At 49.2% G+C, this 22,629-nt stretch overlaps 1 protein-coding gene across 2 annotated transcripts in view; it reads left to right on the top strand.

Annotated features, from left to right (window-relative positions):
* ASTN2 (astrotactin 2) overlaps positions 1–22,629 on the top strand; it is a 360,643-nt gene that overhangs the window by 133,955 nt on the left and 204,059 nt on the right. For both annotated transcript variants that reach the window (XM_074846673.1, XM_074846674.1), the window contains 2 exons: positions 475–621; positions 12,507–12,674. In XM_074846673.1, the coding sequence (XP_074702774.1) occupies positions 475–621; positions 12,507–12,674 (315 nt within the window). The remainder of the gene's footprint in view (positions 1–474; positions 622–12,506; positions 12,675–22,629) is intronic.

Raw genomic sequence — 22,629 nt, 5'->3', positions numbered from 1 at the left:
AAAGCAAAAGATGCCATGGTCCAGGCAGTCCTCAAATTTGGCTTGATTATTTTTTGTGACAAGATTTGTCAAGTAAACCAAGGCTGATGAGAAGTGAGGGTGGCTTCACCAAGGGAGCCTGACAGGGGTGGTGAACGGCTCCAGGGAGGAGGGGTTTCCAGGGAGCGGGTCTGCACAGAGCCCTGAGCAGGTTTTCTCCCTCTTCTAGGAAAACATAGCCCCCAAGACTGATGTAACTCTGTGAGTGAAACAACATGAATGTTAAAAACCCAGCCAAACAAGGCGTGGTGGGAATGATGGGGTTTGCTGACCTCAGGAGCTCTTCCAGTGCTGCTGAGCTGATGTCTTTGTTCTCAATGCCTGCCCTTCCCCGGGGTTGGGGCTTTCCTGCATATGCATGGGGAAGGGGGGAGGCCGAGTAAGCCCTTGGCACAGTTTGCCTTTTGGCCACCCATCCCTCTCTCTACCTTCCAGGTTCGATGAAGAGCCCCGTCAACAAGACAGCACTGACCCTGATCGCAGTCAGCTCTTGTGTCCTGGCCGTGGTGTGCGGCTCCCAGCTCTCCTGCCCGCTGACCGTCAAGGTGACACTTCATGTACCCGAGCACTTCATCGCGGATGGTAAGACCCTCCGGGGACTTGGACCCCCCTACCTCACCGGGTCTGTTTGGGACGTGGGGGTCCCTCTCTTTGGGAATTGCCCTGGCTGTGTTTGGCTGCAGGGATCCTCCTTCCCAGAGGAGCAAAGCATATCTGCAAGCTCGAGGCCAAAATCTCAATCTCATCTTTTATCAATATTATTATTATTATTACTAATTGTATGTGATGGATATTCCTGTTTTCCTCTAAACTCATTGACGAGCCCTGGGAACCTTCACAGATAGACGTCCTCCTGTCCTGCAGCAGCAAAGCTGCTCATCCCAGCCTCTTGAATCAGTGCAGAATGAAATTGCTAGAGTTTGAGCAAAGGCAGAGATGCTTTGAAAAATTAGACGAGGGCTGCTGTCACTATTTATTGCTTTCTCCAACTGGGCTCCTTGCGTTTGTTGTGTTTCACTGACCTTTTCTTTATAATGTGCAGTGAGCGTCGAGTGCAAGTTTTCAGTAACATGAGGGCAAATTTCATTTTCTTCCAGCAGACGGGACCCATTATTCAGTCGGTTCCAATTCCTCGTCTCACTGCTTGGGGCGTGCGGAGGGGGCACTTTTTATCTGCCAGAAATGTGCTGCATGGAGCCAGTACATCACCAGCTGCCAGGGTGTCCTGGTGTGGCCAGCTCCTGTGCAGCCTCCCACTTTGGGGGCTGGGATGGAGGACAGCTCTTGGGGGGATTAATATTTTGGGGAGAGGTAGATTGTTAAAGAGGTGCAGTGGTACGGCAGCAGCAGGGGGTGATGGAGAGGGGCTTAAACCATCACCCCGTGGTGGGGAGGGACTCACGAGCATGTTTGAAGTGGGATTTAGCCCTGCGAAGAGTGGTTTCTTCTTGGCCATGATATGCATTCGTAGGGCGTTACCTGCACTGCAGCACTGACAGAGCACGTGCTCTCCCCAGCCCCACCACTGACCCTCGCTTCCTCCTTAACCCCACTTCTATGTCAGCACCTAACAACGCTTATGGGATGGGTGTTGTGTGCAGTGAGTTGATGTTGTGTGCAGTGAGCTGGTGTGCAAGCAGCCTCTGCTCTGATCCCCAAGGATGCTCCTTAGCCGCTGACTCTGGAAATAACAACTCAGTCTTGGGGTACGTGGGCTATCCCAGCGGTCAAAGCTTGGTCCTTAAAGGAAAGAGGAGGAGAGCAACTGCTCTGTGGTCTCAGATTGGAGGAACCTGAATGTCAGTGGAGTGGAGACATGAAAAAGTCATAACTTGAAATAAGGGACTTGTCTACACTTTGACCTGTTTCTAAAAGTTTTAAGGATTGTCCAGGCTGCACATAAAATGTTCTGAAGTCTTCACAGATCATTATTCCAAGTTGTTGGAGAACAGAAACTCTTTTTGCACTCGAGTAATGAGGCTGTTCCAGTGTTAACTCGTGTCCCTTTGAGATGGGCACTGGCCAGTTCATCACTCAGACTGGGAGTTCACAGCTGGTTTTGGTACTGCTGAAGGTCGGCCAGGAAGGCAGTGACGGGCCCAGGACCTCGGCATCCTGCTCCCAGCCTCTGGTTCTGGCCCAGGGAAGACAGCATGTCCTCGAACAAGAAAATAAACCAAAATGCAATTTGACTCTAGAATGAAAGTGAAAAGCTGAGCCTGTGCTTGTCACTGGGAAAGGGGTGGCAATGCGAATTATGCAAATACAGAGAACACTCGAATGGAAATGACAATGAAATACCAATAAAACAGATTAATATCTTTGAAACTGGGGGAAATGGGATGATCTCCAGTCCCGACTTAATGACTTTTCTGAAGAGAAAGTGGCAAGAGGACTGGTAAAAACGGTTTGGAGAAGAATTAAAATGAGCTTTGTAATGAAACTGTAAAATATAATTACAAACTGTGAAAACTTTTTTAATATTTTTTATGAGAAACAGTCAAATTCTTCACATAGAAGCAGCCAAGACATTTTGCAGTGGCTATCACTTTTACTGAAATCTCATCATTTTATGTGATGGCAGAGTCCCTTGCCTGGGAAGAGAAAAGCTCTTAAAGTTGTCCCTTCTTTTTGAATAACAACAAATCCCAAGGCAGCACCCAACTGGCAGCAAAATATTATAAAACATTTAAAGGCATCACAGAACAGAGCCGGGTTGGGAAATTTTAATGATACCCAGGAAAAACGTGTGTGGCTGTTTGCAGAGGCTTGGCACCCAGAGTCTTACGCTGATGGAAAATAGGGGAATTGCTCCTCCCTGGTGATCTCCTTGATGGGTTTAAACCTGCTTTTTGCCTGGGTGCAGAAGGGGCATCCCCATGTGATCGAAGGGACGGCGGAGCTGATGTCTTTGGCCTGGCCGAGGCTGGGAGCTTTGATCAGTCTTGAACCAGCCTCTCACGTGGCACCTCATGGTGTGCACCACGTCTTGTAAAAGCTGGCATGCACTTAAATAGTCTGTTTCCTGACGCTGTTCTCTTTTGTATTTTGCATGATGATAAGGCAGGCTCTGTGAGAAGGCAGGGATGGTGCATTCACGGGAGATGTTCCTGTGCAAGAGAAGGATGCCCTCTCATTCCTTTTTGAAATGCCGTATTTCAATAGATGCCAGTAGCCAAGGAAAATCTTAAAGCAGAGCAGCTACTAACACCTCTGCAGGAAAAGCCAAACAAAGACAGAGGCTGAAAGAAATCCCTCTCCTAGCAGATGAAAACTCGTCTTTGAAGGGAACTTTAAATAGACGCCAGCCAGCTCCAGCATGCCAGGAGCCAAAGCCAAGCGGGGGGGAAAAAGCCCCACCAAATATCTCCAGCCTTGGAGGAAAGCAGCTCTCCCCTCTGCAACAAGAAGTGGCGTTAGGGAAGGGAGCTCCTGAGCCCGCTGGAGTCACAGGAGGGGAAGGACTGGGACCAGAAGCCAACTGGCAGCAAAGGCTGGAGAATGTTTTCCAAGCAGCAGCGTTAATAACCAGCCTGTCTCTATTGCTCTTATTTCTCTCTCTTGGTTTATTTTCCTCCTTTTGTTCATTTGATGGGGTTCCCCCCCCCGCCCTGCTCCTCTCTGCTCTGAGCAATTATTGCCTGGTTTGTACAGCTGCTCTGCCTTCGTTTCACAGGGTGGCCAAATCCTGGAAAGCCTGGCAGAAGCTGCCGTGGCTGGCAGGGGAAGGCTGGGGGCTCCTGCCTCTGCGAAACTGGTCGGTGCCTCTAAATCTTCCCTTAGGGTGCGATGGTGGGAGCATCCTCTCCTCCCTTCTGTTGCTCCAGAACATTATGTTTTGGGGAAGCCTCTGCCCGTGCTGAGTAGAAGGCATCATTCTGATTTGGAGATGGCTCAGATTTATAGGAAGACCTGTAGTGGCTTTTATGAGGATATGGAAATGCAAAGCATTATTTAATGGATGCTTTAGCAGTGTCAAAGGGGGAAGAAAGGAAAGAGAACCCCTCCATCTGAGCAATAAAACCCCTTATGAATATGTGAGCCACTCAGCTCTACACATTCAATAGTTGTTTGGGGTTGTTTTTTTTTTCTTTCTTGTAAGTAATCATTCAAAAAGTAGAGATACAGCAATGGGAGCAGCTTGCAGGGAAGGCAGGGCTGGAGAAAGATACCCTAGAGGACTCAGCCTGGAGTACGTCCTTGCTGCACAACAGTTTGAAATATAGTATCAATTAAAGCTTCCCATTTTTACAGCCTGCGAAGAGGTTATATATGGTGTGGGTGGATGTTTGTATGTGGATACTTTAGTGGGAGAGGTAGGTGAGATCCTTCGGTGCGTACAGAAGGAAGCAAGAGCTACATTTAGCTTGGGGCTTGTAGGGCTTCTTTTTATAAGTGGAAATAAAGTAAAGGGCATAAAGCAGGTTTCTGTCACTTCAAAGACATCTCAGGGCATTCACAACCTCCTTCCCTCCTCTTCTGTGCTGCGTGCCAGAGGAGATGTGGTAATCCCTCTGTCTGAAACCCCACTGACCTACGGGCTGGTGGTTTGTGGGGGTTGGCGAGCAGAGGCACCGCTTGCGCAGGCACCGTCCCCGCAGTGGGCTCTGCTCCGAGCTGCCCGCGTTTCGGCTTCAGCCCTTCTGCAAACATGGCTAAATCCCCCAGGCTGAACATCGCCCTGCAAGCAACGGGGGGAGGAAAGCAAACCCAGTCCCACCCTGTGCAAAGCCAGGAGAGCAGTGGGAGGTGGAATTGCCACTTGAGACTGTGCTTTGGGTTTGAGTGTCTGACAAGATGGCAGAGTTGGAGGAAGCTTCTTTGTGGCTTGGTGGTTGGTTTTTTTTTTCTTTTAAGCTTTGTGTGTCTGTGTCTGCCCGTCTGAACGATGACGTTCTGTAATTGTCATGCAGCTGATTGGTAATTGTTTCATCTGAAGATTATTTCCTACTGTCCCCCACTACTGTTTCCTCCAAGATGCCAGTGGTATTGGATGCTGCTGTATTTGCAGCTTGTGTTAATTTTCCCCGAAGATTGCTGGAGCTCTGCAGACTGCAATCGTTGGACTCGCAACAACTTCTCATTTTGGTTTTAATTAAATGTGTTGCTTTAAATTGTTTGCTTTTGACATCTCCTGCTCCATCTTCTGCAGCCCTCAGAGGTGACCAGGCATTAGCTTGTGTCTTCAGGCACTCGCCTGCGCGTGTGCTCGGCACGTGCTCCTCATGTGGCTGCAGAGAAATGAGCAGCGGGAGGTGGGGGACTGGCTCCTTCCCTGTTCCTTTTTACATCAAGGAGGAGCTGGAGACACTCTTTGATTTATGTGTGAAGCACCCCACGTTTATACCAGAAGGATGGAGAAAGCGATCTGATCTCAAAAGCATCTGAGCTTTCAGAGAGATGCTGCCATTGGGTCTCCCATGTTCTCCAGCTGGTCCCAGCCCCACTGGCCCCATCTGAAATCAGTAGAGGGAATTTTCTGGCTTGAAATCAGATCTTTCTTGTGCTGTTTGCTCCCCCCCGGAGTCGTTCTGCTGCAGAGGTGCCTGTTTTGCTGTACGGAGACCTGGGTCAGGGCTTCAGCAGAAGCAATGCTTTCCCATTGCAGACACAGTGCCAGGTCTGGCTGACCCAGACCCCGTGTGTTTCTGGTAAGGTGGCTGTGTTTGGGGGGCAGCTTTGCAGATTGCATTTAATTCCATCAGCTCTTAATCACCAGGTCACCCCATGTCTGCACTACAGTTCACTCTTGTTCCCACACCTCTTTGGCTGGCAAGAAAATGTGAGCAAATGGCTGCAGCGTTACCAGACGTGAACTCTAAGTATTAACATGAATTTATAAACTGTATCAGTGTGGATCAAAGGGATTCCAAGACGGTTTTACGGCGCGAACGCTCTTTGCATGAAGAACTAATAAGATTCCGGAGGTTGAAGTACATCATGTTTTTATCGTGCCTTTGACAGGCTTGTGATCCTGCGCTCGGCTCTTCCCAGTGCCAGCCCAGCTCCGCCGGCCACGTGCCTGCCGCAAGCGTGCCCGGCTGCCAGGGCAGCTCAGTTTGCAAGGCAAAGCAAATGCCTCGTCCTTTCTCCTTTGCAGGACTCATCGGAGTAAAGCAGGGGGGATTGGTGTTGATATTTGGATGGCGTCAGCAGGGGCTGGTTCAGAGCTGGGACTTGTTGCATCCCGAGAGAGGCAGGATGTGCCCACCACTGGGGAGGTGGCATCCAGCGCCTGCTGAGCTTCTACCAACACCAGTGCCCCTCTAATTTGGGAGGGATGGTGAGGGAAGACTGCAGTAAGGCACAGTGTCTTCGACCAACTAACCTGTGCCCTTCTTAGATGGAGAGATGCAAACATTGACTTCTGCATCTGCAGGGTGAGACCCTGCCTACTTGCAGCGTGGTGGCGGGTCAGTCCCGGGAAGCTGGCTTAGGCCATGCTTGGTTTTGAACAAGAATTCATGGGAAGGCTGTAGCAGCAGTGATGCAGCAATGCAGTGAGGACTTTTGGAGGCTGCATAGCTAGGAACATGCTACTTCGCTTTATCGTTCTCCCAACAAGTAGCATTGCTGATGTACAATCTCTCGGTGGGTGGTTCCTGTGGCGTATTAACTTTGCACGTGCTGCCTCTTGGTTGTGTTTTCTCCATCCTGGGAGGATGTTTGGTCTTGGTGCTGGCTGAAAAATCTCCATTCTCACACACTTCATGTTTTTTAAAGCTTATCATAGCTCATCTGTCACATACTTTGTGATGTGATTAGATTTAGGCTGGATTTCCCTGAACCCTTGTCCAATATCTAGAGAGCATCACTGAGAAAGAGCCCCAGGCTGGAGTGTGGGAGTTGGGAGATACAGAGCATTAAGGAGAAGCTTTTCTTCAGGAGTCTACTTTCAGTCTCAGCCACTGCTGGCCCAGATGCCTCCTGAGGACAGAGATGTGCTGTTACTAACATCTGTGCAATGATATTGTCTAATAATGCCATGGGAGATCTCATGGCAGCATGAGCTTGACCACAAGGCAGGGGTGGGAAGATGCCATATCACTTCAGTTTGGGAAAAGTTGGCCGAGTCATTGCCTGCTGTATAAAGTTAAATATGTGCCTTCCTTGTCAGAAGTTCAGCCCTGACAAAATCAAGACTGACTATCAAGAAAACCCAAAGAAAGAGTCTGTCAGAATTATCAAGAAAGTGCAATTTAACAATTAAAATGTAACCCTGCTCCTCCCACAGGAAAGATGCTTCTAGTCTGAGCTATAATTACATACAGATTTGTATCACTAATTTGCTTCTGCTTTGCCAGAGTGACAAAGCTCTGGCAGGATTGACAGTGTTTCTAAGGGATGGGGGTCTCTGGGTTTGATCATCAGCGGGTTGGGGAGCGCTGGTGTGAGCAGCCCACGGCTGTGCAAGTAGTTCATGTGCTGAAAATACATCCTTGAGTCAAGCACTGTGTGTGATATAAACTGTATGTACTTTGGCTGATGGAAGAGTAAATGAAAGGTGTGTCCATAGGCTTTTGTTGTTTTAAAAACTTGCTATCATAACTTTCTGTTTAGGCATTTCATCTTGTTTAAGAGAGAAACCACTTGAAAAACAAGATGACATGGATAGCCTGGATTTTAAGCTGGTGTGATACTATCGCTGGATTCGAATTAGAATATAGAATTAAGAGTTTGACTTTGAAGAATTCAGATTATTCCAAAATTACCTAGTTTTGTGCTGAGCAGGAGAGGGGTGGTAAACCTGAGCACCACGTTAGTCTGTGGGTGCGATCCTGCACCAAGCCTGGTTTGCTTGCTTAGGTCAGTATGTGTGTCCTGGGCATCCAACGTCTGCCTGGTTCTTCTGCATTTTCTGAAAGAAATTTAAGAAGCAGATGTTTTCATTCCCTGGGACCAGGACAGAAGAGCAAGAGCTAATGAATTGAAAGGGCTGATAGGGAAGGAGTTGTCTCTTTGGGAAATGTTCTTTCAAGTTTAACAAGGAAAAAAAAATGGTCTCTGAAGAAATCACATAGGATTATTCTTTGTACCTATAGAATGGAGCAAGAGGGATAATCCTTCCTCTAGTGTTTAAAAAAAATCTGTAACAGGATTATAATTGTGTGATAGTATAGGGATGGATACATTAATAACAACCTGTAGTATGACCTCCCATAGCTTTCCAACACAAAATACTAATTTTAGATGAAAAGGAGTTTCGTTGGCCAAGAAACAGTGAATGGACCAAAGAAGACAAAAAGGGCAGAGGGAGGAAGAAATAGAAATTCTTCAAGAAACATTATTTTTTGATCTTTTCCCTTGGGAAAAAAGAGAGAGAGGGAGAGAGAGAAAGGAAAAGCCAAACCCTTTTGGCTGCCTTTTGGGCGCTTTGTTCTTTCCCCTTGTTAGATATCTCATCTGAGCTGTTTTATCCTGTTGTGTTCTGGAAAATGATTTTTGAAATGTCAAAACTTCAAGCCTCTTTTGTCAAGGCTTAAACATTTCCACTGAACTTTGAAGGAGACCCCAGCATGAGAGACATGAACTTTTGATGCTACCTTAACTGATCTGGCTTTGATCAGCGTTGGAGAAGGAAGAGGGGGAAAACACACGCATACAAAACCCAAACAAATCAATCCCCTGAAGTGCTGGTGGACCTTGTGGAGCTGTGAGGCGGCTGTGTGGCTGTGTACTGATGTTCTCCATGGCATTGCAATGCTGCTCTACGGTGTAGACTGACTCGTAAAGCCAACAGTGCTCAAGACGTGTCCTACAGCAGGGGTTCCTGGGAGAAGATGGTGGTGGTGGGTAGAAACCTGCTGTTTTGTTGTTGTATTATCTTGTTTGGTTGACACTCTACTGATGGTTGCTTTACCCTGAAGCCTAATAGTCCCCATTTAAGGGTGATTTCCCCAAGCTTTTGAGTGGGAAGCTCAAAACTTGTGCCTAGGAGGACCCCTGGGAGGGGCCGGGGTTGACAGCAGAGGGCAGCAGGGTAGATGGTCTCTCCGGGTGTCTTTGGAGAGTATCTCTGCTGGGATCTTCTCCCCAGGCTCTGTGGGCAGTGACTGTAGGTGTGCTTCAAACTGGGTGCAGGTGTGGGGGCAATTCGTGGCATCTGAGGTCCTCCAGGCAGGTTTTCAGAGGGTGTTTCCAAGTGGGGTCTCCCCCTCACTGCCCCAGTGGTGTGAGCCCCTCAGGTTCCCCATTGCCCCCTTCCCTCCTCCTTGATTTCCCTCCATTGAGAGACTGCACATTGGTGAAAACAAACCTGGATGATGTTCCCGGCAAGCTAAATATGTTTGAAATGGCTCTTGCTTAGAAAATGTTTGTTCTCGGTAGTTTCTAAAAGGATTGATACTCAACCTGCCCTTTCTGAGCTTTTCAAGATGGTTTTGATAAAGTGCGCGCTGGTGACTTTTGAAAACGGTTTTCTATGTGTGGATTCTTTGAAAATAAAGAGAAAAATTGTGCGAAAAGTCTTTGAAATCTTCAGAATTTTAGCTTTCAAAATATTTGTAAAATGCCTTTTCCTGTTATTTTTTTCTCAGGCAAGCTATAAAGGGATCAAGGTTGGGATGTTTGTTTGTGTTTTCAATGGGAGTGAAGGTGATGAGAGTGTTTGTGAACATGTCTAAAAATCTTACCTAGCTGAGCTGTGACACACTCAGCTTCAAAGATGTAAGAACTTTCCTTGCTGGAAGCTGTCCTCTCCCTCCTAGGAAGGAAGGAAAGTGTTTACAATTAACTAAAACCTTTCATTTCCCCAGGTTGGTTTTTTTGTTTGTTTGTTTTTTTTCTTAGACTGAAGTAGAAAAACCTCCACTTTACAATAAACTTGAATTCAGAGATTTTGGATTCAAATGTTTTCACTTCTGCTTTTTTAAAAAACTTTTGATATTGAAGATGATTTCTTAGTCGGACTTACTAAAATCAAAATAAGTAATTAATCTTGAAAATACCAGGACTTTTCTTTTTTTATTTGGTTATGGTTGCATTATATTTGGGAAGGTCTTTCTCTGTACAGAATATGGCAAACCTTGATCAATTTGCAAGTTACTTCAAGCTTCTCAAATTTGTGGTTTTTCATGGACACAAAAATTCTGCTGAAAGAGAAGTTATTGGCTCCTGGCCAGGTGTCACATTTTGGTGTTGATTTAGGAGGTACTTCCATAAATAGGTAGTTCTTGGGTTTTTACCCTTTCAGCAGCAAACAGGCTGGGTTGTCCAAGGAAGATGAAAATTTGGCAGCAAGACCATGAATGTGCTTCCTCCTCCCCGAGGAGCTCAGCACATGGGGCTGGTGGGAAGGTCCAGAGGTCACCCCTCCATCGCCCACCCTGACCCGACCCAGCTCCTGGGCCAGGCTGCTCTGCCAGCTTGAGTCACCTTCGTCTTTGTGAATACTAATTATATGACTATTTTATTTCTGATTTGCTTCTGTTCCTTTCAGGCTGGCTGTATTTTAGCTAGAAGTGGGGTTCATTAAGTAGGGATTTAATCAAGAGCTGGTGGTTTCACTCTTCAGTCTTTGGGTGCAGAGGGAGTTGTTTGTAGCTGAGCCTCAAAATGTGCTTACGTGCCTCCCGAGCCTCGCTCTTTATTAGGGAACTACAAAAATAAAGAAGAAAGCAAGACTGACAGGTACATAGACACGTACACGTAAATAGTAAACACTCCCAATGGGTTCATGATGCATTTCTGTTTGGTAAAATAAACCAGCAATAGTTATCATTGGTATTTAAAGCTATCTTTAAATATTAATGGAAAAGAATGATAATTAGAAACAAAATTACGTGGCTCTAAGGTACTTCTTTGTGCTCAGTGTTTCAATGCTTTCCACTGGTGCTGTGGAGTTTACCCAGCAATTTACTGCTGCCGTGTGTCTGATTGAGATGTATCCTGCAGCCTTGGTGATGCAGGCTCCTGCCTTGCTGTGTCTCTAGAGCAGCTGGATCCTGGTTGTCTAATTTTCATTTGCTTGAACAGTCAGTAGCTTGACAGCCTCCATTGGCTTTGAGTGTAGAGATGCGTCTGTGAATATGTTTACGGTGTATAAACAGTATAAGTGTAGAAGATTTAAATTCGTGTGAAATTAGGGCCCAGATTTGTATGGTGCTGAGATCTCAGGATGCTTGAAAATGGGGTCGCTCACTGGGATGCTTGACTTCAAGCTTTGTTTTTTTTATCCTCTGCATGGATAATGTCGCATGGGATGAGGTTTAGAAGGGCTCCTTCTTGCTGAAGCGTCAGTGATTCTCTTCAAAAGGAAATCAGGAATTTGTGTTCAAGCAAGTTCGTGTGGGGTGGTTGCTGCTATGTTTTTTTCATCCTACTTTTTTAGTCACTTGGCTTTTATTGAGCTTAAATCTTATTCAGTGCTTAGAAAAATTATGTCGTAGTCCTTTACTAAATGGTACAAGCCCTAAGGTTTCATGGAAATACAGCCTGGGTCTACAGACTTGCCATCCTTGGGTGATCCCTAAGAAGGATTTGAATCTTCAGATAGTGGTTGCAAATTTCTGGCGCTTAGTGGAAGGATGGCTGTGGGTTCCTGGGCTACATGGCCGTTCCCCTTGCCCACTCCTCTTTGAAGGTTTCTTCTCCCCTGCTTTTAGAGGTTTTTACCCTGGTAACTTTTGCAAAACACCACTTAATGGCAGAGGTTTTTTGGCTCCCCTCTGATCTGTGCAGCACTATTATGGAGGCAGTCTTATAATCAATGTAATTGAAGATCAGAGTTAATGAGGACCTCTGTGCCTGCAAAATCCCCCAAGCGATGCTGGGCCTCAGATGTTAGATAAGGAAATGATTGGGCTGAACTGAAAATCTATTTGGCTAATTAGATGATGCATATTCCCAGATGCCAGTGGGGAAAAATACATTTCACAAAATAAAGAAATGTAAGATTTTTTAAGAAAATATTTTGGGCATGAATTCACTTCTCACTCTCAGGAGGAAGAGGGTGAGGGAGTGTCTCTGACATGAGATCACTCACACGAGAAGTTGTATGTTGGGCCAATTTCACTCACCTTCAGCTAAAGAACTGAAGAGGGAACAGTCCATGTTGCTGCTGCCCATCTGTGTCCTGAGCCTGGCATCCAGGCATGTCACAGATACCACCTGCATGGGCTGGGGAAGCAGTGCTCCGATCTGACAGATCAGAATAATTACCTTGGTCCATATTTCTGCAGAGATCTGGGAATCAAATCCAGTATCTCATGATGGTAGTAGGGTAGGGTAGGGGAGTGTCTGGGCAGAGAAATGTCCCAGCTGGTGGACCATGCTTTGGGGCACATTTGTATGGAGAGGAATGGTCAAATAAAGTTCTTTGGGTCCAGAGTTGGTGAACTCAGTATTACTTTGTTGATCTTGACATCACAGCAGCTCCTGAGAGTAGAGTATTCTGATATTGGGCCAAAATGCACCTTTTTAAAAAAAATATTTAAACTTACTTAACACACTTTTTTCCCTCCCTCCAGGCAGCAGCTTTGTTGTAAGCGAGGGGAGCTACTTGGACATCTCCGACTGGCTTAATCCAGCTAAGCTGTCCCTGTACTATCAGATCAATGCCACGTCCCCCTGGGTGAGAGACCTTTGTGGACAGAGGACCACTGATGCCTGTGAACAACTGTGTGACCAAGAGACAGGTAAGGGAGGCTGGGGAAGAGCGAAGACTTTGAAAAGCTTGGAGATGTGAGGGAGAAGGTTTGACTCTGGGTACTTCCATTCCTGCTCAGCTCACCTCTGCATTAGCCTGGTGTTAGGCACGGAGGACCAAGAGGTACCAGCAGGGTCATACAGTGGTGACCCTCATCAGCAAAGTGTAGAGAAGGTGGACACAAGGCTGGGGATTCAAAATGGTGGTACTGTCAGTTCTTTGGTGTGGCAGCTGCAGGCACGTGGAGTTTATCTGCTTCTGAGTTGCGCTGTTTTGGTGTCCAGTGTGGAAAACCTACTCATGAGCTTGTCTCGTCTCCATCCCTTTCCTTTTTTGACCATTCCACTGCAGAGCACCATGTTTCACATTAGTGCTCCTGCCTGATGGTCACCTAGGTTGTATCTCTCCTCCAACCCTTCCTCATGGAGTTGTGGTCTGCCATCTTTCCTCATCTGTAAGCGGTCTTTTTGTTGAGCATGTTCTGCTTGCACGCCAAGGCTGCCCTTGTGAAGCAGTAGCCAACCCTGCTGTGACTCCAGGCAAAGGAGAAGTGTCACCTTTCCTTCTGGCCTGGGTGCTGCTGGGAGGTCCGTGTTGGTGGGAAGTAAGTATGTGACCCCAGTCAACGGCTGGCCCTCAGAAGGTGACATCTCCTCAGCTGGTGCGGGTGACAGGACCTTGCATGGGAAGGTGGCTCAGGGACTGCGCTGGTTTTTCATAACGTGGGGTGGGGTGTGCTGTGCCCCCTGCAGTGGTGAGCATTGCTCCTGCTCCCAGTGCCTTGCCTCAGGTGGGATGCCTTCTTGGTGGCGTGGAGACAAGTGGCCCTGTTGCTCCTGGCATGCTCTGCATCTAAAGAGCACAGAAACCCCCCGTGTCCTCTCAGAGAAGTACTGCTTCCAGGTTAGCCCCAGCCCTCCGTGTGAGCCACTTCCCTCCTCTCTTAGCAATGAGAGTTTCTCCACTATGTGTTTGTGTATGAGACTCGTGGCTGCAAATAGGGGTGTTTGTTGCTGGGTTTGCCAGGGGTTTGAAGAGGGCTGGCTCACAGAGGAGAAGGATTTTTCTAAGCCTCCCACTGCCACGGACTGTGCTGTTAATACCCGGCATTTTGAGAGAAAGAAATCCGTCAGAGTTATGAACGCACCACGGGCTGATGGGGGTGACCCTATTCTCATCCCTCCCTGCTCAGCTGAGATGCAAATACTGAACTTGGTCTCATAAATCCATTTTCCTGGTCAAGACAATGTTCTCTTCTTAGTACTCCTGTTCCTCAAGGCTTGTCTGCACAGAGGCACTGGCAGGCATCGCTGCAGCAGAATGATTACTCTGGGTGAATTCCCTGTGTAGATGAGCCCTGGGCATCACCTACAGTCCCAAGGAGGGCTGGGGGGTGGCAGCAGCTGCCCCAGCAGATGGAGATGATGCAGGAGGAGGCTCTTCTCATCCAGATGTCACATAACAGAAGGATTGTTTCAGGCATCGGCAAAATGCAGCCACCTCAGCAGGAGAGGGAAGATGCATTCAGCTGTCCCCTGGTTCAGGGGAGAAGGACAGAAAAAACTCTGCCTCCAGCAGAAACCATGAGGAGACTGCATGGAGTCAGACCACAACTTTGCCTTTGGAAGAGCCCCGTGGCTCCACTCACCAGCCCCACGCCGTCCTTGGCACTGAGCAGGGCTGGTTTAATCCTTGCACGGCCTCCGCTGCGAGGAGCGGCTGTTTTCCAGTGCCGGCCCAGCTGCTGCTCCCCCTGCGTCGCCAGCTCGCCGGAGCAGCTTGTTGCTCTCGCTGGATATCCCACGCTTGAGCAGGATGTGTCAGATCTTGTTTGCAGGGAAGAGAGCAATGCTCGTTAGCCTGGGAGGTGCTCTGCTTCGGCACTGTGCTGGATCCTAACCTTGCCAGCTGCTTTATGGCTTTATGGCTTCCATCTCTGGTTCCCATCCTCCCTGCTTACCCATGATGGGAGGTGAGGGCAAAGCAGCCTTGATCTGAACCTTCAGGTTCCTCACCCAAAATCTGTCAATCGGCTTCTTCCCCCTCTCTCCAGCCTGGGAGTTTGCATGTGGATAAAGCAAAATCTTTCTCCTGTCCACCCCAGCTGGATCCACAGGAATAGAGCAGGACTGGCCAGCGGGGCTGCTCATTTTCAGACCCTAAATCTAAGACCTTCTTAAGAGGTCCAAACTTCACAAGAGCTGAGAAACCACCTACCGAAAATTAGACCTTTGAAAGTGTATATTTGATACCCTACCCCCAGGATGTAGCCTCAAGCATCGCTTATGTTCATCACCATTGACCAGCCCTTAGCTGGTGAGAAGTTTCTATGCCAGGCTAGGAGCAGACCGTAACTCTGTGATGCACTGTATGTATTTTTAGATTTATTTTTATTAATGTCATTCTATTTCTAAGGGTGATTTATTTTTATCACCATGAGAGACGCAGGTCTGTGGTTTTACTATGGGACATAAATCCCGCCTAGATTTCAACCTTTTCAGGTCAGGGATTTTATCATCTCTGTGAGCATCCCAAGCGATGGGTGCTGGGGGTTTCCCCTGCCCTCTGTCCTCTCGGGCTGGGTGAGTCATCCATGAGGAGGATGGACTGAAGTTTGTCCTGTCTGGAGGATGAAAGCCTTGAAGTTTTCCCCTGTGGAGAGCAGCAGAGCCAGCTTTGAGGTCCTTCAGCACTTTTATAGCTAATCTGATTTCAGCCTTCCCCTTGGAGCCACTCTCCGTGGCAGTGTGGATACAACCTTGTCCCAAAGCTTCCTTGTTCCAAGGTGTAGGCAGACCTCTGGGCAGGACTTGTCCTTGGTGGCAGTGCCACGGGCTCCTGGCATGCATTTGGACAGAGGCCCCCCGGTCACGTATGCTCTGTCTGGTGAGACTCGAGCTCTTACCCCTTCCCAGCACTGGAGATCTCCTTTGGGTTGGAGTTTTATATAAGATCTGTCCGTACAATGTGCTGACTCATGACTCCAGCCACCAAGTACTACTTCAGTATGAATAATAATCTGCACTGAAAATGGAGGCTCTGAAACACTAGGAAATGCCAAAATACATTTTTGCTTGCCTGACCTTAATTTTCCTTCCCTTGTGTCTTTGCCGTGTGACTCACTCTTTAATTAAATGATTGCTGCCCCCCTGACAAATTTCAAACTCTCATTGCAAAGCATCAGCTCATCAGGGCTTTTCAGAAGGAGCACCAACATCTGCACATGAGCAAAATATCATCTTTCTCCTTCCCCCCTGCCTTGGAAATGGCTGAGCCTGTTGGTCTGACATGACTGCAAATACAAAAATAAATAAATGCTGCTGAAGGTCTTCCCCCTGCAGATGTGACATAGTGGCTGTTCCCCAGCCGCCACGTCAGATGGGACAGGTACCTCGCCAGGGTCAGGATGTGGTCCTCGGCTGAAGAGGTTCAGCCAAAATGCCCCGTCCTCTTAGCAGGTGCTGACAGTGCTGCTTGAAGCAAGAATGAGGAAGTTTTCTCACCTTCTGGGACTTGCAGTCAACTCTCCTCACTCTCTGTATGCTGGACAGATGTGGAGTACATTGCCAGCTCATACCACACACTGGGATACCTTCGTGTAAAATCCAGGAGTGCTCGCTTTTTCACTGGCCTCCTTTACCGGCACCGGTAACATTTGAGAGCCTCTGTTTTTGGCAGCATATGCAAATCCTGATTTGTGAGCACAATTACCTGCTTTGTATGCACAAAACCGATTCACTTGCACATTCTGCGGGCATCGCTTAAGAGACCTGCTGGAGAATCGGTCCCTTAGGGCCAAATGCTGGAAGAAACAGCCTCTGATTTTGTGCTGTCAGGCTTGCCGGAGCAGTGGCATAAATGAGATGGATAGCTACCTTGATTAGCAGGTGCAAATGCGTTGAATTTTTTTTCCTCTCTCTATAAATCAGGCACTTCTCCGTCGAAATTCTCTCCTTTGCATCCACAATTGATGGCACTCCCCAAAGCAATAGGCATGGGCTTGTAAGGACCAAATGAGATATGGTAGTGAAGGGTCTTTTCTGGAAATTGGCAGGAGGAAAGAAAAAAAAAAGGGTTTCCATCATCTTCCAAATGGACTAGTTTGTCACCAGAGCCACAGATGGTGTTCCTGTCCGGGTAGGACAGGGGTCTTGCTGGCAGGAGACGGATGAAAGTCATTTTTAAACAGAGCCATTTTTTAAAGGCAACCTGTTAAGGGAATTTGGAGGTTACAGAGCTGAGCATGTAAATCAGGAGATGACCAACCTTGGTGAGGGTGTATTTGTGTTTATGAAAACAGCCATTTTCTCCAATAGTTCAATTTAATATCATGCAGCTTTTGTGCACATCAAGTAATATTTGTTTGTTCTTGTGCACTTGTGCTATTTTCGCTGTTGGAGGATCCTAGTGTCTTTATTGACTTAGACTTTTATAAGATGAGGTTCTGTCTCTCTAAGGTATGGAGTTTAATAACTTGGTCAAAAACCATGTAATATACGATTTCTTTTCATGTGGCGGCACAGCTTGCCTCGTGCACCAAGCAGGGCAGGAGGCAGTTAACTCCCAAGCTAATTTAGCTTCGGGCGGAAGTGTTATACATAAACAGCAATCAAAATGCATGCCTTCAAGGGGGCTGAGTTAAGGTTATCTGTGCTGTCTTTACACTCTCATTTTCTGCCATTAGAGTGTTTAATCCTGCAGCTGCTAATGTTCTTGTAATGGCATTTCTGTGCTTGTCTAAAGACCATGGAGAGGTGGGAAGAGGAATGAGTTTTGTGGTGTGAAGCAGCTCCTGGGTTCATCTCCCCGGCTCAACCCGTCCCACCAGTGCTGCAGGAGATGGCTTCTCACCCCACCCTGGTCAGCTCTGGGGCAGTGTTCACCCCAGAAGATGATAGCCATGGCAGGGCAGACCACCCTTGGTTCACCACCCTTGGGACCTCTCGCTGCTTCCTTGCATCAGCCATGCACGTGTGTCCAGTGAGATCTTCCTCGGTGGCGTGGCGCAGGAGCTGAGCAGATGATAACGAGAACAAAATCCATGCAGACCGTAAATCCAGACACAATCCTTGGAAGTTAAGCTTGTGTTTAAGTGCTGTGGTGGATCTGTGTGAAGAGGGTGACTTGCAGTGGGGGGAGAGGAGGGATAACTGTCAAATTAACTCCAGGTTTTCCCTCTGTACTGTGTGCCAGGTTGGCTGGGCAGGAGCCACCTTCCCCATCTCGTTCCTCAAGAGCTAAGCTGCTTTTACAGAAATTGCATTTCCCGTCAGGATGAAGCAGAGAATATGCCATCCCTGAAGGCCAGGGACAGCAGGTAGCAAGGGCAGGAAGAGAAGCTTTTCAGAGAGCTTCACTGGGAGCTGATGCTGCCACCTCAGTTGTTGGAGGAGCCATGGCCTTGGCCAGGGGCTAATCCAAATTCAAGCAGCAGCTCTCTGAAGACACCACTTGTTCATTGAAGTTGAGAATTTAATGAAATATTAAAGTGGAAGGGTTCAAGGCCAGGTTGGATGAGGCTTTGAGCAACCTGGTCTAGGGGAAGGTGTCCCTGCCTGTGGCAGGGGGGTTGTAACTAGATGATCTTTAAGGTTCCTTCCAACCCCAACCATTCTATGATTCTATGGTTAAGAATCTTATTCATCCTTGCCTGTGTTTAATTTTCCCCGAATTTCCTCAAAAGAGGCCCTTGCTCTGCCGTCCTGCACAGGGGCACAGCAAACATTAAGGAAGGGGTTTGTTGTCGGATTTTTTAACTTTTCTCTCATCCATACCTCTGTTGATTGGAAACCCTGATGCCAACCCTTGTTCAAACGTGTGTCTTGTCCCATCCCTGGTGAGCTGACCCTCGTCATCGCATTGCTGGGAGCTGCTCCTGCCCGCGGAGCTGCACCGGGGCACCCAAGGAGCTCTGAGATGCTGTGCTCGCACCTCCCGCAGCCGGTTTGAGGCTGGCACAGGGAGTGCTGCTAGCAGATAGTTTGTGTTTTCTTGTTTTTATTTAGGCCAGACTGCAGGCAGAGAAACTCCTGTCTGTGGGAGGACTTGGTGGCTGAGATCTCTAGTAGGGTTCCCAGGGTTTGCATTTCCCTGGTAGAGTAAAACATCCCTTGGGAGGAGGGCTGGCAGCAAGGAGAGGTGTTGCTTTGGGGGGCCCATGGCACCTCCCTGTGGGTTATCACAACTCTAGGATGAGGTGCAGGGGTGCAGCCAGATCTGCCTGCACCGGGGTTGCTGTAGGCAGGGAGGGAGATGGACGAAGGCAGTGAGCATCACACGTGGTTCAGAGCAGTGGCGGGGACCGTTGGACCATGCCGTGCCCCAGAGCGAGCCCTGCAACCTCCTCTTGCCCCAAGGGTCTGGGGTGCTCCGCAGGGGTGAGGAAGAACAGCCTGTGAGAAGTGCCCGCAGGGTCGCAGCGTGCACTTCAGGTGGCTGAAGGACATGACATTTGATTCACCCATGTCTCAAAATTTCTGTGGATTCTGGATGAAGAGGTTGTTTCTTCACCAGGAGCTCAGAAAACTTTTGCAAAGGATAAATAGACACAGGGCTTCCTCTGGATGCGGACAAGAGTGAGGCCTCAACAGCCTTGTTACGGGAGGTTGATGGCCATGGCCGTTGGAGGGATGGGGTGACTTCTGTTGATCTGTTGGCTTGTGCCACACAGCTGGTGCTCAGGGCTGGTGCTGGTGCTCCTGGGCATTGACTCACTGGGGGACAACAGCTGGGGGCAGCACAGGGTGTCCCATGTGGTGGCAGGAGCCCAATGTGGGAGCACCCAGGTCCCCTCTGCCCCAACGGGAGCTCCTGGGCAGTGGTTCCTACTGTGGGCAGTGGTGACAAGGGGACATTGCTCTTGCCATGCACCGAGCTGGTGTCTGGGGCAGCAGCCCCCAGGTGGGAGATGCCTTTTGCGGCCGCCTTTGCTCTGGGTGAGAGGATTCAGGCCGTGCAGCTCAAGCAGCTGATGGGGGCAAAGGCTTTGCATCCCTGCAGCAGGGAAGGAGGGGGGGCCCTCTAGTCCTGCCACCTCAGAGCAGGCTGGTAACCCTGGAGATGGCTCCGCACTTGCCCAGAAGAGAAGGGCTTTGTGCCGTGGCCCTGCAGCGAACACTGGTGCAGTCAGGGCCGGTGGGGCGGGCAGCCACTGTGCTCAACGGCTGTCTCTGTTTGCCAAAAAATGCTTGGCCTCGGCTTGCTGCCCGGCACCTACCTCCTTCTGCAGACCCTTTCTCCACCAGTGCCGCGATGGGTGGAAGGAGGAGAAGCAGAAGGCGGTGTTGGGGAGAGAGCTGTGCTGGAGTTCATCCCGCTGCAGGGATGGGGGCTCTGCAGGGAGACCGACCCAGCTGGGCTGCAGAGCCAAGGGCGGCCGGGATATTGGTGCTGCAGCTTCCCAGCTCACTGGCACTGAGGGTTCTTTGCTGGGGCTGGTGTGTGCTCTGGGGTGTGTGTGTCCACAGAGGAGGGGACCCAAAAAGCTGGGGCCAGGCTGTGCATCGCTTTGGGTGGGAGAGGCAGCCCTGAAGCAGGTGTGAGCATGTACAGGCAGTGCTCACACAGGTTGAAAGGCAGGTGTTTGTGGCCCTGCAGCCTCCGGGGACCGGCGGCCACCCCAGCCAGGGTCCAAATTTCTCCCCAGGATGGGGCCTTTGTGGCTGGGGCATGGCCCCAGCAAAGCAGGGCATCCCTCTGGGATGAGGACGAACACCAGTGATGGAGGTCCTGCCATGGAGGAGGGAATCACAGACACCAGCAGTGCCAGGAGAAGGTTGACAAGCCACCACTGCCCAAGCCCCTCTGACTCCTTAAATGAAAATGCCAATGACAGCAAAGAGCAGCTTCCCTGGGAGCACAGGGACCCTGGGAGCCTCCTCTTTGTGCTGCACTCTGGACGGGTGGATTAGGGGAATCTTGCAGTGTTATCACTGCAGATCGCCTCTCACCCTAATGATGCTAACAGGATTGCCCTGGCATGCTGGCAGTTCATCCTGCAGCCCTGCTCTGCTGCTCCCCAGGCAGAGCACGGGGATGGCCATGGAGCGTGCGGGTGCAGCATGAGACCCTGTTTCCCCTTTCAGGAGGAGCAGCAGCATGGTGCAGTGGGCAAAATGGAAGAACAGTTCTGCAACTTCCAGCTATAAAAAAAAGGGAGTAAATATTCCAGCAGTGCTGGTCGAGATGCAGCAGGAGCCAGAGGGCTGTTTTCCTCCATGTAGTTGGCTTTGCACCATGCCTGCGCCACTGGAGCTGGTGCGCTCAGATGTGGCTTGTGTTGGATTCATTTCCTTCAGGCACGAGCGAGCCTCAGCATGGGCCAACCATGAGCCAAAAGCCACGGATGCTAATGGTGGCTGCAGACTGCTCCAGCCCTGCCCTTCTGCAGCTCCAGCACTAAAGCCAGTGTGAAGCATGGGCAATGCAAAAAGCCCTTTGCTCAGAAATGGGCAGAGGAAGCTCACATCTGCAAGTGGAAACCAGGTCGGTGTATCCTTACGTTGCCCCGTTACTCCAGGTGAGGCTCCAGATCCTTCTCACCTTCCCAGCTGAGGGCAGGAGCGATGCCTGCAGTGTCGTGTGGCCAAAGTGGGCTGGAGCTGCACAGCTGCTTCTCCAGGTCCGTGGGCTGGGCTCCCCACTCCTTGCTGTGCCTGGCTCTGCCTGGCACCTCGGGCTGAGCTGGCACTGGTCTCCTCCACCAGCCTCCATGGGGATGAAGGCACAGCAGGAGCAAGGCTGCAGGTGAGACGTGCCTGCGGTGTTTGGGGATGTATGCTGCTGCTTCAGACAAGGGTTCGCTCTCCTCGAGCAGAAACTGATATGGAGACTCTGTGTCACCTGTAATTAGTCATGGCAGCATGTGATGAGATTTTGTGTAAGTGGGGAGAGGGGAGCAGGGGGGGGATGGAGAGCAGTGCTGCTCTCCCCTTGCCCTTCCATGTAGATGTGTGGTGTCGCATGATCAAGTTTTCTGAGCCTTTTGCTAGAGCTCCGGTGTTGTATTTTCTGGTTTATGCATCTTCTCTCTACAATAGCAGAGGTGTTCCCTCCCCTCCCAGTATTTTATTTAATAACACACTGGAAATATAACATGGGACCTCCAGAGCAGAGCACCGGGACCTGCTTTCACTTAAACTAGGCGAGCAGTGATCCTTTTGCTATAACAGCTCAAAATTTGCCGTGGATTATCCGACCTGATTTGTGGGTTATGAATCCAAAGGAAGAGGAAGGACCATACACGCCTGTGTTTTTACCGTGGGCAGGTTGCGGGTTGGTGGCTACGGAAATAGGATGCTTGTCACAGTGGTTTGTAGATCCTGATTCATTTGTCCTCCCGAGCAGCTGAACGCTGTGCAGAGGCGTGTGCAGGACCTGTGGAAATTGCATCCGGCTTCAGGTGCAGTTATTTGTCAAACTTGGTTATTTTGGTTGACTTTGGCTGTAAGCTCAGGTTGAATCCTAACTTAGCCTAAGTGATGCTGAGCAGATAACTGTGCCTGTCTCGGAGGCACATGGGATTTTGTAGCTCTGAACAAAGGCGCTGTTATTTTGTCTTTTGGTAGTTTATTTTAGTAACATGTTGAAATCTGCTCCTTAGAAAATGCACTTACCCTAAAGTGGAGATAGAGGTACAGGAACCCCTGTTCCTGCCACTCTGGAGACTTTATCAGGTGTTTCTTGGTCCATGGGGTTTAGCCTGGCTGGCTCAGCATCCTCCCTGGCTCAGCATCACACCCAGGGAGGATGGGGACAGACTGAAAATGAGACTAGCTCAGGAGGCCAAAGAAGGAGGGTGGATGCTGATGGGGAGAGAGCAAAAGCTCATGAAAACCTGTAAGAGCACAGTAGATTCTGCTGTGGTTTTTTGGAAACCCACTAACTGCCTGTTCATGGTTCCTGATCCAGAAATAGATCCTAAACCATCTGTCCCAAAGAGATAG

This window comes from Strix aluco, chromosome 20 (genome assembly GCF_031877795.1).
Source record: "Strix aluco isolate bStrAlu1 chromosome 20, bStrAlu1.hap1, whole genome shotgun sequence".
In the NCBI taxonomy this organism is placed as follows: domain Eukaryota; kingdom Metazoa; phylum Chordata; class Aves; order Strigiformes; family Strigidae; genus Strix; species Strix aluco.
This window is presented reverse-complemented; position numbering and strand designations above follow the sequence as displayed.